The sequence below is a fragment of the Rattus norvegicus genome, chromosome 4 (genome assembly GCF_036323735.1).
Source record: "Rattus norvegicus strain BN/NHsdMcwi chromosome 4, GRCr8, whole genome shotgun sequence".
NCBI lineage: Eukaryota > Metazoa > Chordata > Mammalia > Rodentia > Muridae > Rattus > Rattus norvegicus.
Window position 1 is genome coordinate 160596901 of NC_086022.1, and position 19123 is coordinate 160616023.

Consider the following 19123-nt stretch of genomic DNA (forward strand, 5'->3'; position numbering starts at 1 on the left):
AACCTAGCCAGGACCCGGCAGCGTGTCTGTTTTTCCCTTGACTTTTGTTGCCTCTTAGTTTCCACCTGCAGTCCCCAGTACCAGCTTTTATCCCTTTCTTTCTTGATTGGAGGATCCACCACTCCATATCCTTCTGTCTTGCTTCCAGCAGAATCCCTGCTACTTTTCCTGTTTGGAAACTTTTCACCCTACCTACCCTTTCTTAGTCTGCTTCTTCTTCTTCTTTTTTTTATCTAATAGGTTTGCACAACCTATTATTAAATGTTATATATGTCTATATGTATTTATTACATCATTGGCATTCATTATTACACTGGGCATTTAAGCTTTTCTATAATTTTTGACTTTTTTTTATTAACTTGAGTATTTCTAATATACATTTCGAGTGTTATTCCCTTTCCCGGTTTCTGGGCAAACATCCCCCTCCCCCTCCCCTTCTTTATGGGTGTTCCCCTCCCCATCCTCCCCCCCCCTTGTCGCCCTTCCCCCAACAATCTAGTTCACTTAGTCTGCTTCTTAAGCTCCACAGTTGGCTGGCAGTTCAGTCTCTTCAAGGTTAAATTTGTGTTCGAGAGCACTCTGTTTCGAGCATTAATTTCTTTTTAAAAAATGCAGTGTAGCATTGGTTAGAATATCAAAATAGTTACACACACACACACACACACACACAAACAGGTGGGAGAGAGAGAGAGAGAGAGAGAGAGAGAGAGAGAGAGAGAGAGAGAGAGAGAGGTGTCCACACCCAGGAGGCATGCATACCTAGTTATTCATCTGTCTCCACGTGCATAGCTGTCTAATTCATTAGGCTGCGTTTCACAACTTCCCAATAAACTTTAATATGTTTTTGCTGCAGAGCATTCCGTAATTTAATCTGAAATGTCAGTGACCCGCACACAACAGTTCAGCCTAGCCAGACTCTCAGCCTTGGTAACCAGTTCCTTCAAGAAAGGGCACTTGGGGCTGGAGAGATGACCCAGCAGATAGGAACATTCGACTGTTCTTCCAGAGGTCCTGGATTCCTAGTGCCCACCTGGTAACCCACAACTTTCTATAACTCCAGTTCTCAAGGATCTAAAGCCTTCTTTTGACCTGGCACCAGGCATGTTTGTGGTACACAAATATGTATGCAGGTAAAACATCCGTACACAATTTTAAAAAGAAAGAAAGACAGGGAGAAAGAAAGAAAGAAAGAAAGAAAGAGAGAAAGAAAGAAAGAGAGAAAGAAAGAAAGAGAGAAAGAAAGAAAGAGAGAAAGAAAGAAAGGAAGGAAGGAAAGGAAGGAAGGGAAGGAAGAAAGAAAGAAGGAAAGAAAGAAAGAAGGAAAGAAAGAAAGAAGGAAAGAAAGAAAGGGTATATAGAACACCCTTTCCTGCTTTCTTAGTCTTCCCTATTTGGGTTCCAGCACAGGCATATCTGAAGAGGGATCGGCCTCCTCTACACCCCATGATTCCATGAGGCTGAACATCGAAGCAGACGAACCTGTAGTCCTTCAGAATGCTCTCACCAGTACCAGAGTTCTGCTCTTCAAGGTTGAGCCAACCTCCACCCAGAACCAAATCAAAAGCCAGGAGCTTGAGTCTAGACAGAAAGAAGCATTTGAATTTCAAGGTGCTGTGGATCCCATGAGTACATCAAGTAGGCCAATAGCCCACTGTGACTTGAAAAAGTTATGAGAATGTCACTTGAGAGGACATGAGAATGGAGATCTTGAGGAAGAAACTTTTGGTTACAGAAGCTTTCAAATGTATGAGATTTTTGGGAGTTGAGATCTTGGCCTGGGAACCAGGGTCGAAGAGTGAGGAGTTGTTGCTGTGGACCAGCCTTTCCTGAGTTTCAGGGTACTCTGGTTGGGGCAGAGCCCATGCTGGGCAGAGTTGGTGCTTGTGAAGCGAAGCAGGACCAAAGCCAAGACACTCAACACTGGCTTCACATACTGAAGGGCCTCAGAGTTTGAGGACTGGAGATAAGTTTTCCTGTCAGATGAGTCTCTTGACAGCTGTGAACTGATACATAGGCTTCACATTCTCCTGACACACATGCTCAGAGATGGTAAAAAACCAATGCAAATGGTCTCCCTAGCCCCAATGGAGGGCATTCGCTCTGAACTATGGAAGTGTACATAGACACACGTGCACCCACACAGAAAAAGGGAGCAGTAAGCAGGGAAACTCAACAAGTTCCAAACATGGGAATAACAACGACTTTCTAAGAAGAGCACTAGAGCTGGAGGGGGTGGGGGTTGAGGAGAACATAATACATACCTTCAGAAAAGCAGTAGGCACAACTGCCAGCAAGGCATATTTTCACTGCTTAGAGGCCAAGAAATGCCTCCTTCAATGTGTCCATAGAGAAGAAGACTTGGTGAGAGAGCTAACAGAGAGATCAGCCAGTGCTATCTTAATGTCCTTTGCCCGTCCTGTAGGTGAGGGTTACATTTTAACAAGTGTCCTCTACTGCAGACCTTCTACCAGAATCCCAGAATGAGAGTTTCTACTTACCCTCTCAACAGCACTGCCATCATCACTAACACTGAGACCTCAGCTCTCAGGCAGCCTCCAGCCTCTACGGTGCCACATTCTCCTTAGAAATGCTCACTGGGACACTGGATCAAGGAGACCCTGAGAACTGAGCTCCTGTGGATCACCGAACCTCTGTTAACCTATTTGCTGGTCTCTCCGCCCTGAACCAACACCAAGGCCACAGTGTGTCTCCAGGAGAGGATGATACCTCTGGTCCCCTAGCACTGTGGTGCTCGTGGGAAATGCAATCAATGCTCTCCAGCTAGAAGAGAGACAGGCGGGGAGAGAGGAAATGGACATCTTGTGCATCATTGATGTATGAACTTCACTCTTCCCTTTGTCAATGTCCTGCAAAATCCAACCTACCCTTCAAGGAATTTTTTTTTTAAAAACAAACAATGGCAGCCATCTTTGAGAGTGTCCAGTGTATTGTGAGGATAAAGTCAGTAGCTTAATAGTTTAGGACCCAGAATGGAATATAAAATGATGTTTTTAACTGCGGTTGCTGCTTTTTGTCACATGTCATGCAAAGGACATATATTCCCTGTGTGAGTTTTAGAGGCCTCAGGGAGAGAACACATAGGGCTTAAACTAAGGCAGAGCAAGGCAGGTCAGAGCAGGTACACGACAGGGTTTTGGGCGGTCACGGAAGCTTCCATGTGGTAAACCTCTGTGCCTCCAGCAAGAGAAGAGAGCAAAATACTGCAGCTCCAACAGGATGAAGTGTATCCCAGTGGGTATAGGAGATCAAAATGCTCTCTGCTCTCTGCGGGAGAGGGCATGACTAATGTCCCTACTCTCACAAGGACCAGAGTCTATCACTATACTCATCCCTTACCAGGGCTCAACAGGTACCAAGAAGGTCCTTTTTATTTGGACCTTGCACCCCGTGGTTGCATCAGTTAGCATTGATACATGGTTGACCACGATACCCTGGAAAGGACTGAAGGGCCATAGTACTCTTGCAGGCCTACCTCTGGCCACAAAGTCCACGATGGGCATTCCACCGACCTGCCAGATGTCCTGGGAATCTCCATGTGACTGCATCCCCAGGAAACCAAGGCTCTGGTAGTCTTCAAACCCTTCACGAGGTCATGGAGGAGGGGCTGGAGTTTGATCCAGGTCTTCCTCCCAAGACTACCACTTTACAACTGCTCAAGAGCTGGAGGCTGGCCACGAGATCAGTGGGGAAGGCCCTGGGCCAAGAGAATCTCTAATGAGTACATTTATCTTCTGTTTGTGGACTATTCATGAACCATTTCAGTTTGCTCCTGGGTAGACATATAATTTTTCTGTTACAGCAACACACACACACACACACACACACACACACACACACACACACACACACAAATTTGTTAGGAATAGTTAGAATTTTTTTCCCTTTCTGTGCAAAAGAATGAAAACTACTTACCAAAAGCAAAAACCAAACCAAAGCCAAAAGGAAAAAGAAAATTCCAACCCTTACACCACCCCCCAAACAACAAATGTGCCAAGAAATAAAATGGCCTGGTCTGTTATTGTTGGCACAAACCATAATTCTAATTGGCAAGCCTATAGCTGGGAAGAGTAAGGGAAGACCTGAGTGTGAGCTTGCTCCCCAGAAGAGGATGCTGAACTTCATACTACAAGGTACCATTTTCAGTGGGGGTGGGGCACAGTGATTCCTTTAATTCATTAACCCAATGTGGAATATACCAGAAGAGGGATAGAACTCTGTTTATATACAACTCTGACATCATCCGATTTTAAGAAAGTTTACTGAAACCACAGTCATGGCCTTGACAATACTGAATGCCAAATACTGGTGTACACAGGTTTTACAGAAGGGTTCCCGAGAGCCCAATCACAAAACAAGGTTAACAGATGGGAGAGGCCTGAGCGAAGGCAAGCACACGAATTTTATTGAGAAAAAAAAGCTTATATACTGTAAGGGTTGCTGAAGTTTAATAAATAAAGGTCAACTTATAATATATAAAAACAATATAAACATTTATATGCTACATGCATATCATATAATTTAAAGTAATAATTTATATGTGGGGACAGATGCCAATTCATGTTCTTCCGATTTTTCTTGACAAGGCACACACACAGGAAGTGTCTATTCGTATCCAGCGCCAGCCTACGAGTTTGTTGTTTTCTGAAGTCAGTGCTCGGACGTAGGTTTGCGACGTTTTGCACTGAGAGTTCCAGTGTTTGTCATCAATCCCCCTGCAACCGTTTTTGACTGGCCTGGCTTCTTTACACCTCGTTTCATAAAAATATTGTTTCACAGGAGAGTTGCCGGTTTTGATCTCTCCCAACACTGTAACCTGGTGTCCCCGAATGTCAATGGCTGAGGACTTGTCGGTCACCCACAGGCTCTCACTGTCACACACTGAGTACTCTCCTCGGTGACTCTTATGCTCTGCATAGCGTTTCCTCCGTGGTGATGTTCTATTGGTTACCACCGGGTTGCCCACATAATCTTCCATTAGATATAAGGGAGGGGGCTCCAAAGGGGTGCTGTCACTCAGCAGGACCCGGGGTGAATTGTAGCGTCTCTGTTGCCGTAGTAGTTCTGTGTCTGTTGCAATCATCGGCTGGAATTCTGACCTGGTGGCCTCTCCCTGCTCTGGTTCTCTGGGTGCCTCTGCTTTGGGCAGGGTGCTCTGGTAATTTTCCTTAACATCTACCATCTGCTTGGAGAGCTTGTTTTTCAAGATATCCGCCTGGATCAACTTGATAATGAGGGAATTGAGAGAGTCTTCTGGCAAACTCCTTTGATCCATGTTGTTGCCTTGGATGCCACGGAGATAAGCAAGAAATATCACATAAAACAAGATGGACATCACCTTGTTCACCTGTAAGATCTGAAAGAAGGAAACACAAGTGTTAATATCTGACTGGAAGAGTCTGGGTCATTATGGAATCAGCCACCTGCGGCTGACAATCTGAGAGTGAGGGGAGGGTACCACCAGTTTAAGGAAACACCAGAACTCCCTGAAGCACAGGGACTCCTCCTTGTTATTTAGAAGGGGCGGTCTCCTCCTCCAGCCTGACAAATACTGGGGAATGCAGCACAGGTCTTCTGATTGCTTGCCTCCTAGACAGACAGCACCAGTTGGTTTGTTTTTAACAAAAGATGTCTGCATTGTTCCCCCGCCTCCTTCTGTGCAGGGCTGACATCCTGACTTGTCCCTGGAGCTTGGGAAGCTACATAGTCCACCCTCCTGAGACAACTGTGAGGACTGCATCAATGTCTCTCTGGATCAGCTCCGAGCCTTTTCACTTCCTCGAGACATGTAATAGTATCAGTCCTCCAAGTCCAGTGTGTGAGCTCTTCTAGAGGGGCACACAGGGCTGCGAACTAGGTCTGTTGTTTTAAAAGTGGGGCATCAGAGAGAGGCTTCTTTCTGGCCCCGTTACTCTTATAAGCAAACACAACACCACTGGACAGCTGCTGAGAGGGCCTAAGTATCTAGGAGCTCTGTCAGACTCTCAGAAAGACATGTCACCAGGTCACCCTGCCAAGGAGCTACCAACTCCTTGCACTCCTTGCAGAAGACAGAGACGCAGCGGAACTCAGCTCAAACGATGGCCCCACCCGCTTTGGGTAGCGAGGGTTGAGGTGGTTTCTTTGTCCTCCTAGGGATTTTTAGTTTCCATTATACTGTTCCTTTTTGCAGTCCTATGTCTGATTCCACCATCTCCCTTTTGAAATGGCACGTTAACCCACCGCACTGCTCTTCTGTTGCCATAACAGAACCTTAGCACAGGGCTCCTGGCGAGTCCTTGAGGAATTGCAGAGGGATCTGGAGATCTTCCCCACTCATTTCTCCTGCACTAGGGCCAAGCCTGTGTTTCTGGAAGATTAATCCAGGAGGGAGACTTTCAGGTGGAAAGATACCTTTGCTGGTGACCCTGACCTGGCAGTCCCCTCACCCTGCCCCAGAGCATTCACTTTAATCACTGCTGCTGCCACCTCAATGGCCCCGGGGGCATTTTCTCTTCAGAGCCCTGTCTTAACATGGAAAATAAAATCCTTTCCCTTGGTTCGGTGTTGGTATTTTCAGATAGATGGTACAGAATCCAGGGGGAATACCAAGTAAACAAACAAAGGTAACGCAGGCTGCAGGAAAGAAGTCCTGATTCTGAACCTTGGTTGAGGAGCCTGTCCCCAGAATTGTCCACACAGACTCCCACCATTCCCCTTCTCTTCTGGAATATGGCTTGCTCTCCCATCCTGACAGGGTTCCAGGCATTAACGTCTTCCCACTGACTCCTGGCCTGCCTCTGATAAGAGGACCATCTTCCTTCCCTGGGAACCGCTCCTTCAAGGGTTACAGACTCCTTCAAGGTCAAAGCTAAGGGAAGGGTTCTACCACGGCTGCCCACCCTAGAGACTGCTCCAGGAACTGTGTTATCGCAGGAAAATGGTTCCCACAGGGTAATTAATCTCCCTCCCATTTTGCAGAGCGGTGACTTTTCCGTCAATCATGCAAGCCTAACAAAACAAAAGTTAAGGAGCACAAAATAAAGGACATACACAGAACTCGAGCCTCCATCCCGACCCCAGGACAGCTGCAATAAAATCATTTGAAACTAGAAGTCTTAACCTCCAAAACCCAATTTTTCAGATTGTCCCAAAGCCTGGGCCCTATAAGGATGAACACACAAGGGTATTGTTGCTTACAGGGCAACAAATCAGGGAGATGGATGTGTGGGCAGGGTTCCAGATAAAGTAAGAGACCATATAGATGCTGGCAAGGTAACTGTGAGAATGATTTGACAAGGTGGATATGGGATGGTACAGTGAACTTGGGATAAGAAAATAACCTTTGTAGCGGTAGCCTGAATTTTAAAGCAAAAGGTAATGCGAGAAAAGCCTTATCAAGGGCTAGAGAGCTGGCTCTGTGGGTAAGAGTGCTTGCTGCTCTTTTAGAGACCCATGTACAACTATATGTAACTCTAATTCTAGGGGATCTAACAGCCCCTGCTGATCTCCATGGGCACCAGCCCGCATGTAGCATGTGCATACACACTCATACAAATAAAAACCACAAGCATAACTTTTAAAAATAAAAAGCAGATCTAATCTCGTGCCTTTCCTTATGCTGATCAGCTCTCAGCTAGTTTAACATATACCAAAGAGCAGGGGTTTGTTAAGAAAATGGGAAGATGTTCTTGGACTCATAGCTTTTGAGGCTCCAGTTCACAATGAATTGACCTGCTTTGGTCCTGGTGATATGGCAAGAGAAATGTGCTTGAGTGGGAAAAAAAAATCAATCATGGTCTAGAGAAAAAAATGTGGCTCATGGTGGGAGGGCAGTGGAGAGGAGGAGGAGGAGAGGGTAACATCCCAGGTCATGCTTCCAGTGAAAGAAAGATCTCTCACGAGCTTTCAGCACCTGCTGTGCCAGCACTAAACCTTTAACACACGGACCCTTAGAGAAATTCCAGGTATAACCTATAGCTATTTTACACAGAGAGCCTAAGAGCGAGAGGAGATGGGTGTCTTCGCCCTCTTGCCTTGACTTCTGATCACAGTTGTATTGGACTCCCATATTCCACACTCCAATCGGATTCACTGTTTTCCTGCTGCTTGAGCAAGCTTTGTGACTCACAGCTAGGTCTTTCCCATTTTCATGGTCACTTCTGCTGACATTGTTCTCATTCCTCCCTGCTGGCTTCACAAGCTGGCCTCACTCGGACGTTCTACAATTACCCTCAATATACCAGCAACCATGCTTCCTTTGTGTTCTGTCATCCGGTCCTTCAAATGGCTACTCTAGTAGGTCCTGCATTCTTTGCAGACCTGTGGAACTAAGCGCGGATCTCATTCGTTTCCTCATCCATACTCTTGCTTACCATCAATATCGTGTGAATCGAGTCACTCTCATGTGCCTGCTGGTGATTCTCAACTAGTCTGCAAGGTTTTCTCAGACTCCAGTAAGCATCCTCTAGACTCCTTTTGTATAACTATCTTCCTTCCTTCCTTCCTTCCTTCCTTCCTTCCTTCCTTCCTTCCTTCCTTCCTTCCTTCCTTCCTTTTTGGAGAAAGCAAGCCCAAGAATATTGGGACACGGATTTCCCCAAACATACAAAATCGAGGTTGCAAAGGACTCTAGATATTTCATTTTTACAGATCAGGGAAGAACAGAGGGCATTTGGTTCAAAAGCTCAACAAGGCTTTCTCATGATCAGGTAATTAAAAGGACCCAATCGGACATGCAACAAGTGTACTAGAAGTGGCAGTTGAACATGTACTTGAGTTGTCTATGGCAACCTGTGGGCTGCATTCCTGCTCCTGCTGTATGCACACACAGAAAACCAAGCATCTGGAAAATTCCTCTTGCTACATCTGGCTCCCAGCAGTCTGTACCAGTATGGTTGTTCCGGTTGTCACTGCTCACACACACTTGGGGCTCAGACCAACCATGCTGGTTGTAGGAGAGAAGAAACACCAGGTCTTGGGTGCACAGGGACAGGGGATTAGGGAAGCAGTTTGTGGAAAGCAAGAAGTGAGGTTTGTGACTATGCTGGCTATGAGAAAAGGCAGAGTGAGATCTCTGGTTCCTTTTTTCACTTCCTATCGTGCCTCTTGGGTTAGGATTTTTCCCTGGGAGACTGTTTCCCTACTGTGGGGACTGGAAACAGGAAGGCGGTGTCAGCTCATTCCAGGCCAGGCACAACAGGTACAAATTTTTGCTTATGGAGACTTTGCTAGTACGTCATCAACTTCAGTAACTGTCATATTGCTCTTCCCCAAAGGAGAACACTGTCTTTTTAATCCACCTACCCTACGAGCCCAGCCTATGGCTCGATACACTGCAGAGTTGCAATGTCTGCTGACTGAATGGGCACTGACACCAATCAAGACCTACCCAAGGCACAGCTTACTGGCCTGAAATCCTGCATGGGCTTCTGCCAAGCCTGGATTGGAAGCCAATCAACTCTGCCTTTTTTTCCCAAAGAAAATATAGGCTTTGGCTCTGAAGCAGGCCATAGTCTCCAGGCTCTTCTTGGCTATAATTAGAAAAAGACCTGTTAAAGACCTCAGTAAAACCCCTTCCTACCCTCTCCCTAGTGCCCATTTGCCTGCTTATGCTTTTCCAAGATCCCGACCAGCAGGCGCATGCTCTTTTCCTCACTTAGCAATGCTTTCCCACATATGGTGTTTTCTCAGTCCCTGGAGCAACATTCCTAACAAGGTTTCACCATCCCTCAAAATACTCAAAAGAGAGCAATTTCTGATTCCTCCTTTTTGGCTCAGTTTACAACACACACAGAGGGTTGCTGGGTATTCAGCAGCAAGTGGCTGAAACGGAAAGGGGAGCAGGGACACAAGGTGGTAGTGCACAGGAGACCATGGCAGCCTGCATCTGTGCTGGCACTTGTAGAGGAGGCAATTCAGCTCCCTAGGACTGGTTTCCCTACCCAGGAGCTGACTTCTGACAACATGTCTGCCGATCACTCTTGAGCATGTGTTGGAAGTTGCTTTTGTTTGTTTGTTTTCATTTTGTTTTGTTTTTAACTAGCATACATCAGTCATTGCACAAACTGATGGCTTTCAGTACGACATTTTCATCCACCAATGCAATGGATTCTGAGCACGTCCACCTCTTATTAACCTTGTTTGTACACTCCCATGTAGTCAGCCCTTCCGATTGGACATCTCTTTGATGTGAGAGAAACCATGTGATATTTGCCTTTCCAAGTCGGGCTTCTTTTGCTTAACGTGGTGATTTTCAGTGTATGGAGTACTTTTCTTTCATCCTAGTTATAGTGAGATCTTATAAGACAACTAAGGTGTCAAAAGACACACACACACACACACACACACACACACACACACACAAATAGATAGATCTAGATATAGGTATTGTTAATCCTGAGAATCACTCCAGTGAGGTAGGAAGTTTCACTTATCCATTCTGGGGAAACTGAGGAGTGAGGTTAAATACATAAGAAGCAGTAGAGCGAGGGGTTGAGTAGAGTTTGACACTAGGGTTCATGCTTCCCATGATTCCATCTGTGACCTCTTTGCTATCATTGCCCTAACATAGTGGAGCTGGTGCAGAGTCGGGACAGCTGCTGTCCAGCAGGTTAAGCACCTCTCAGAGATGCCTCAGTTGTAAAGTGATTCTAGGCGTCTGAGGCCACCACTTCAGTTTCTTCCTCTCTGCATTTCTTACGAAACCATTACTCATAAAAGTTAGTAAGTTAGTTGGCCCCCGTCCTTTCTGGATTTGGGGTTCTGCAAGACAATCTCTCTGGAGGTCACCAACTCTTGTAGAGATCGGATGTCGTACTGGGTGTACCCTCTCATGTCCTGGGTTTGCGGCCATCTCTGGAAAGCTGAGTGACTTCAAAGAAGGTAAAGAGGCAATGTTGCTTTTCCTCAGGGGAGAGATCAGCCTAACATCAGATTTTAACTTGCCAACATTTTAATAAGATAACCCAAGAGATTTCATTATTTCTTACACATCCATGGTCCTCTGGAGGCAAATGCATCTGGCTGAGGATGGAGATGAGGCTGTCCAGCTGTACCCAGATGGGTCTAGTTCTCCAGAGGATTTCTGCCTTTATGACGAGGTCTCTGACTAAGTCTAAGGGCTTCTAGGACCATGGTCTGCCAGACAGACTTCATAGCTTGTGCAGGCAGTGGAAGGAGGGAGAGGTGAGAAAGTGACAGATTTAAAGCTAAATGACAAAGAGAAAAGGAATGTGGTGGAAATCCTAAATTAGGACCATATAAAAGACTGGTTCAGCTTGTTCCTCAGCACTCAACTGCAGATTAACCCACCCTGGCTTTGTTTTGGTCACAGGTCCTGAGGCTTCAGAATGAGTCAACAGAGTCACACAAAGATGTTCTGACCTCTGACAAGGCTGGGAGGTTGGCCAGAGTGAGAGGCCGATGAAGCCTCCAGAGGAAGTTATCTGTTAATCTTCCAAGGGAACCGGAAGCAGGGGTGAGGAAAGAAGGTCCGATGAACTCAAATGCACAGCTGACACCCAAAGGAAGGCCTGGAAGATGCTGGTGACCAATTAGTCACTAGTATCTGTAGGGGGTTGGCAACCTGGAAATAGAACAGCTGAATTCAAACTGAAAACACACAAGCCAGCTCTCTGGAGGGAAGAGGAATCCACAGCCGAGAAGGGAGGGCAATGCTTCCAGAAGGTGATGGAAGGGGACTTGGAACTGGTTTAAGAGTAAATGAGAGCTTGCCTAGCAAGTGCAAGGCCCTGGGTTCGATCCCCAGCTCCGAAAAAAAGAAAAAAAAAAGAGTAAATGAGAGATGAATTCCCATCCACAGGGCTGAGAGAGTTTCCACAGTACCTTCTGCTTCCCCGTAGAGCTCTGCACTGGTGCTGTCCTAATTCCTGGTCAGCACAGCTCTACAAGGGAGCTGGTCACTCCCTGTCTCACAATCTACAGTAAGGAAATGTATCTCTGCCAGCTTAACACAGGTTGAATGTACTATCCCTCACCCCATCACACAGATACTCTGATAGTAGTGAGCTTGCATAATTATTACTAATTTAAAGAAATATGAGGTTACCCAATGGGGAGAATATAGGAAATTATTTGGGGTGGTCATCTTACATGCTTATATGTCTTTTGAAAAACCTCTGTTTCCTAGAAAGGGAATAATGAAATGCCACTCCTCACTGTCTATAATGAAATGGCTCCCTTTACTCTCAGTGTAGCACACGCTGATACCTGATGGTGTTTGGTTGTCAGAGCATAGCAGCGGGACACAACAATAAAAATTTAACGAGAGAAATCAAGAAGGTAAGGAAGATCAAAAGGAGCCCAGAGGCTAGCCCAAGAAGATTTGAAGGGATGCTTTAGATGCTCATGGAAAACTGAGAGGTGCCAGTAATTAAGACAAGAGTTAACTGCACATTCTCTGTCTGCAGTTGGTGGGAATACTTCTGGGTACCCCTGAGAGATAGGCATGTCAGCATCAGCAGGTGAGGGCAGGCTAACCCGGGCCAGGGAGGTGGAGTCTTAGCTTGTTCTTTAAGATCAGGTTCTGCATAGATGCTTCCTGTAAAATCTTACAGTAGCTGGGCATGGTGGCTCACTCCTGCAACCCCAGTAGGACCAAGGTAGGAGGAAGACGGGTTTGAGATCAGCCTGAGAGATATAGCTAGACCTTGACTGAAACAAACAAATGAACAAACTAAACAAGAGCAATAGCAAGAAGCCTCGTCATTTCAAATTCAGGATTTGGAAACTGGTTGACAGGTTTGATTATTTCCGGGAACAAGGTACAAGGTCTGAAATAGGACAAGCGAGAACCTCCAGGTTCATGAGATTCTAATTGCCTAGTGGCAACAGAGATCACAGCCTGGAGTTAGAGGTCACATGCTAGACTGAAAGAAAACAAATCAGAGACCCCCAGAAAGGTACCAAATTGGCTTGTCCCAGGAACAGACCATGAGAAACAGAGCCCCTTTGTGGACTATGCACAATCCCTTGCTCCCCGATGCCTAGAAAAGCTATCTACACCAAGGAGAAGGTTGGGAACCAGGAGTTTGCTGTGTGCAGATGCTTGGGAATTCCTCATTGTCAAACGTGCACCTTCCTCAGGCCCTCAGGCAGTGTGAGATAGAAGGTATGGCACATGTCAAAACAATGTGCGCTGAGCACTGAACAGGAAGGTAGCGTGCTCACGCCAGGCCAGGAGCTCTCTGCCTTAACCTCATCTTGGCAGAAGATCTAAAGGATGCCTGGTAGGCTCATAGGAGCCCCAGGAAGCTCAAGTTTACTTTATTCTTCACATCGCTCATTTCATGGTCAGAGGTGGACTAGGACGAAATCGTTGAGAAAAATGAGTCTGCTCAGCTAGTGACCATAATGGGTTTGCCTAATAAGTCTTGTTCTGGTTTAGAAAGTCACTCCTACTGCCACTTTGCACAGACTTTTTGCAGTTAGAGGATTGTGCACACACATGCATGTGGTGGCTCCCCCCTTGATAAGGATGGGTGGTTTATAATTAAGCTATTCTCTCTCACACTCTCACTCTGCCTCCCTCCCTCCTTCCCTCCTTCCCTCCTATTCTTCTTTTCTTCCCCCTCCCTCCCTTCCTTGCTTCATCTCTCCATCCCTTTCTTCCCTCCCCTCCCCTCCCCTTCCTTCCCTCCCTCCCTCCCTCCTTCCTTCCTTCCTTCCTTCCTTCCTTCCTTCCTTCCTCCCTTCCTTCTTTCCTTCTTTCCTTCTTTCCAAGCTGGCTCTGTCTCTGAGACAGTGACCTCAAACTCACTACACCATTGAGGACAACCTCCCTGCCTCTACCTCCCAAATGCCAGGATTACAGGTATGTGGCCCCACACTTGGTTTATGTTGCAGTAGGCATCATTTTCAGGGCTTCATGCAAGCTCGTCAAGTACTCCACCAGCTGAGATACATCCCCATCGCTGCTTATGCTTTGTCGAATCATTGAATATTCTGTTACATGTTCATTCGGAAGAATATGATTTTCTGTGTCTGGGTTAATGCCATTTTCCAAGGGCAAATATAATGAGGAAAGACACCTCATACCAACAGCTGAGAGGAAGTGGGCACTGGAGACCAACTCTAGCTTTAGAAAATAACTTTCCCACGTTGACATTTTTATTTGAAACCTATGCCTAGTGTCTGCATTGGGCTTATGCTAATCCCTTGGTTGTGGGCAAGTGCTAGGTAACTAAAAGGAATGCCATCATGAGGCAGTGGCTGCTGAGAAATTGCTTTGTGATAATTAAAATGAGTTATAATGACAACTCATCATTGAATAAGAATGAGATGAATACTAGTGAAGGAGATGCTAAAATATCCATCTTGTCTACCCTGCAAATGATGGATCTCAAATCCAACAACAAAGAAGCTGGCTGAGGGAATTCCCAAGGCTTCTCCTCAATACATATGCCTCTGCTCTCCTCCGAACCAAGACCTCAGCTGGCTTGGCGATGCCTATTCCAATTTCTGCCTTAATCATGGTGGCAGAAGGAAGGCTAGGATCAAGAAACCATCCTGGTTTGGCCTGGAGAGGACTTGGCTGCTGAAAATGTGGTAAGATGGCAGGCTTCCTCCTGTATCTTTGGTGAGCTGACTTATACCAAGCATAGTCAGTCCCTCACAGACCCCCCCCCTCCCTTACCACAAAGCCAGCCTCCTTCCTGGGCAATGAGACAAGGCCCATTGAGCTGCTGTGGTTGTCTTAGATCTGATGCCCTCTGCTAGGAATCTTTGCCGTCTGAAGACCATGGAAGATATCACTCCCTTTCATGTGACTTAGCATCTCTCTTTTCATTCGGTGAGTGTCTCCCCTTGTACTCACTGTGGCCACCATCACTCATTTGAACATTTTTACAATCCAGGAGGCAGAAGCAGAGATGTCTATTTGATGATTTTATGGGTCTGTTCTCACCCACTCATGAAGCAATGCTGTGCTATGTGCACAGGGAGAAAACCCATCTTTCATCCAAACTGGAGTGCGAGACAGGCACTTACTAAACATTAGGACTCTAATCCCGAACAGTCTAGTGTCTTTCTGGGCACCAGGGTGAGACTCAAAGAACCAGCCCAGAGCTTCTCCTCTGAAAGCAATTTTGGCACAAACACACTGAACTCAAAGCTGTGTTTAATCACAGACACAAGTCACAATAATCACTTGTAATAACTGCTAACCTTCGGTGAGCCTTCCCATATGCTAGCCTTTGGGAGACACTTTGCACGGATTATCTCAATTAATCCTTCCAGATACGATTGTTATCCCCACTTTGCAGCCAAGGAAACTGAGGCTCAGAAGGATTAAATCATTTTGCCCAACATCACACACCAATTGAGATGCAGAGCCAGGATTTAAATACCCTTCCTAGTGACCTCCCAACCCTAACATTCAGCTAAGATTGCATAATTCTTCCCACTTAACTCTGAATCCAAGGCACCTGTCACTTTTTCACAGCGGCCTGGCAGCAGCGCCACATTGCTTTCAATGCTTCCTTCCGTGTTTAGAGAAAAAAGAAAGGGAGAGAGAGGGAGACAGAGAGAGAGAGAGAGAGAGAGAGAGAGAGAGAGAGAGAGAGAGAGGGAGGGAGGGAGGGAGGGAGAGAGAGAGAGAGAGAGAGAGAGAGAGAGAGAGAGAGAGAGAGAGAGAGAGAGAGAGAGATTGATTCTAGCCAGGTCTTCTGAATTGTCAGGAGGACATTCCACAGGCTGAGGCTGGCAACCCTGAATCAGAGGGGCTGGAAAAGATTATTCATTCAACTTGTAGCTCGTAGTCTCAAGTATTTGCACTTTTATTTCTCAAAGTTGAAATAGTAATGGGAACAAAGACCAAGGGCATAGGAATTCTTCAAACAAAAGTGTCTGGACGAGAGACGTAACTTAACTGTAATGCTTGCTCACCACGTGCGAAGTCAGAGGCTCAGTCTTCTGCTCACTCCTAAATGGGCTAGGACTTCTAAAACGGCATGTTCTGGGCTGGTGTTTGGCATAGATTGCAGTACACTTGTAAGAAATGAACATTGAAAGTGTGTGGGCTCTAGTATGCTTCTTCCTTTGATTGACTGATTGATCGATGGATTAGTTGATAAAATCAACTATGCCACTAACTAACTCTGGGGCTGTGAGTCACTGATGATCCGGGAGGTCTCGGTTCCTGGCAGTTTCTGCTACTTGTATTTTAGGCAGATCCACTGTATTTTACACACATGAGATTTGAGTCCACATCTGTTAAGTACCTGCCATCACCCGACACCAGTGCCAACCCCTACCAACGTACACTGCTCTAAGCATCCTTCGTTAGGAATGCAGATGGACATGATTCAGAACTGTGATTACAGTTAAAGAGTTGGGGACTCAAAATGTTCACACACGTACATAAAGGAAAAAGTTTGCAAAACAACTTCAATGTGGTCTATAGACTCCCTTAAGCCCCACTTAGTGCCTCCAAGATCCTGTCTTGAGTTACTATTTTTGCAAATATATGTATATGGTGTGCATGCACATGTGTATACATCTTCATTCGTGCATGAGTGTACATATTTGCATGCTTATATGTATAGAAGCCAGAGGATAATATCTGTCTTCCTTGACTATGCTCCACCTTACATATGGAATAGAACCTTTCCCTTGAGTCTGGAACTTACTGCTTTGACTAATCTAGCTAGCCAGATTCCTCAGGGATCTTATTCCTGCCTTCCAAATGCCACCACATCCACCAGACATTTATCTGGTTTCTGGGGATCTGGACACCTAGCTTCATGTTTGCATGACAAGTACTTTTACCTACTGAGCCATCTGTCCAGCCCTACAATTCTAAGGTTCTCAAAGGGGAACATCAGTGTCTCTATTGTTCTATGCTAATCTCCAGTCACTTGTTCACCAGATCAAGCCATCTCCTTCTCCGGCCTTAGTTCTTTGTCTCCTTGAAAGCATGGATGGAGGAGCTGGAATCCTAGTGCGCTAGGATTCTTGTATAATGGGGTGGGTATTGAGGAAAGTGCCTGGGCACACAAAACCAAACAACCAGAGGATCGCCCATGGAACAGGCCCTATGCTGATTATGCAGAGCCACAACAGGACATGGGAAAGAAACTGCTCAGGCTGGCCCGTAGAGTTTTCTTGAGGAAGGGTGCAGGGCCACAGATAAATGTGAACAGTCCATAATGCTTGACACTACTGTGAGAAGGTGGGCTGACCTAGCCCAAGAGGACTCCCTGGGACAGAACCTGTAGCTAATCTATGGCATTTATGTCCTTCACACGTCGGAAGCCTCTATGTTGTTCTTTGCTTCCATTACGTTCGATGGCTTCCTCTCCAAGGCCATGGCTTTCTCCTGTCTTCGATTTCTGCTGCTCCATGTACTCCAGGTAGTATCCTTCCTAATGCTTGAAGATGCCAGTGCTTCTGAAGCGCCTCATTCCATACCAGTTCACTGCCACGGACATGGAGAATAGCATGAAGCCTCTTAATAACAAACAAATGGTGCGGGGTGTCCACAGACTGCTAGCCTCAGAAGACACCAGGGAAACCTGAGAGCGAGGAGGCACAGACGTGGCCTCACTTGCTATAGCAGGTAGCATAAGCAGCAAAGCCTTTCCAAGAAGTTTGGCTGTTAAGAGCACCTGTATTCTTACAGACGGTCCAGTAGGCACCAGGCAAAGCACATGATGACCAGACATATACAGAAAATAAGAGATAAATTCTATTTAAAAAAAAAACCATTACATCTAGATGCTTGTACATGTGTGTTACTAATTTTAAAATACAGATAGTTGACACTTGTTCCTTGTCATGATGGTAAATATGCCCTCTCCTTCAGTATTTAGGCAAAGTTATAACTGTTTTGATCACCTCGACATAAACTGGAGATACATAAATCAATGTGTGTGTGTGTGAGTGTGTGTGTGTGTGTGTGAGAGAGAGAGAGAGAGAGAGAGAGAGAGAGAGAGAGAGAGAGAGGATAAAGTTAGTAGAAGAGAAAGGAGGCGGCTTTTATTCAATTGTTCAGTTGTCCCAAGGCTCCTAGACAAGTGTTGTGCTACTTGACTTGGGAGAGAGGGAGGGATGAGATATGGTACCGACAAAATCTCAACCATTATAGTTCAGGAGGGGCATTCAGATCTGTAACTCTACCACTACTGACTAAAACTATCTTACATTTACTTACCAACCCCCTACACTATCTTACATTTCTTCCTACCTCCAGAGACAAAGCACACTGGCCTTATATAGACAGAGCAAGGAAGGTCCCAGACCAGGAACCACAGGAAAGAATGAAGGCTTGGACACATGGACAAAAGAACTTCCTGGCAGTGTCACAGAGCCCAGTGGGAAAGGCTATGACTGCACAGGTCATGTGTATCTCATTCCAAGAGGAGATGAGGGAACACTAATAAAAGGCTGGGAAGAATAGGACCTCAGATGATACATGCGCACTGGACACAGATGGGCAATGCAGTTCTGTGAATGGTGTGTGTATGTGTGTGTATGTGTGTGTGTGTGTGTAACAGTGTTGTATATAGATCTGTGTATAGGAGTATATTACTCATGTTTGTATGGGTTGTGTCTGTATGCCTATGTACATAGTATGCAAATCTGCAAATCTATGTGTGGGGTGTTTATATCTAAAGTTGTCTGTGTGTGTGATATATGCATGAGAATGTGTGTATGTGTGTGTGTGTGTGTGTGTGTGTGTGTGTGTGTGGTGTCTGAATAAGAATGTGTGCACAGGTGTGAGTGCGAGCGTGTCCTGTAGACCTGTGAGTGTGTCTATATGTGTTTGTGTGTTATATGCTTGGAAAAGGGCATTGGGAGGGCAGAAGGGATTCTCCACCTGGGCTCCCTCACATCTCACTGAACCCTTGGACAAGGCTTTCCTACATCCTAGGGGACATCAATGCTCTTGTATGAAAGGCAGGCATCCCCAAGGCAAATCCAGCTCAAACACTCTGCCTGTCCTCAAGGTCCGAAGGTTAAGAGAGCTTTCCCTTAAGCACAAAGGAGATGATTCCAGGGCCCTTCTTAACCCCCAGGTAGGAGTGCTGCTCACCCTGAGCAAGACACTGGTTTCCAGGGGCCTTTCTGGGTCCCAGGAACTAGAAATGTGAGACCAGGAGAGGAA

The 19123-nt window shown here is 46.0% G+C and overlaps 1 protein-coding gene across 5 annotated transcripts in view; it reads right to left on the minus strand.

The window, feature by feature from the left end:
- Positions 1 to 4260: 4260 nt before the first annotated feature.
- Positions 4261 to 19123, minus strand: part of Ntf3 (neurotrophin 3) — a 69463-nt gene continuing 54600 nt past the window's right edge. For all 5 annotated transcript variants that reach the window (NM_001270870.1, NM_031073.3, NM_001270869.1 and 2 more), the window contains one exon: positions 4261 to 5374. In NM_001270870.1, coding sequence (NP_001257799.1) covers positions 4577 to 5353 — 777 coding nt within the window. In that variant the 5' untranslated portion in view covers positions 5354 to 5374 and the 3' untranslated portion in view covers positions 4261 to 4576. The remainder of the gene's footprint in view (positions 5375 to 19123) is intronic.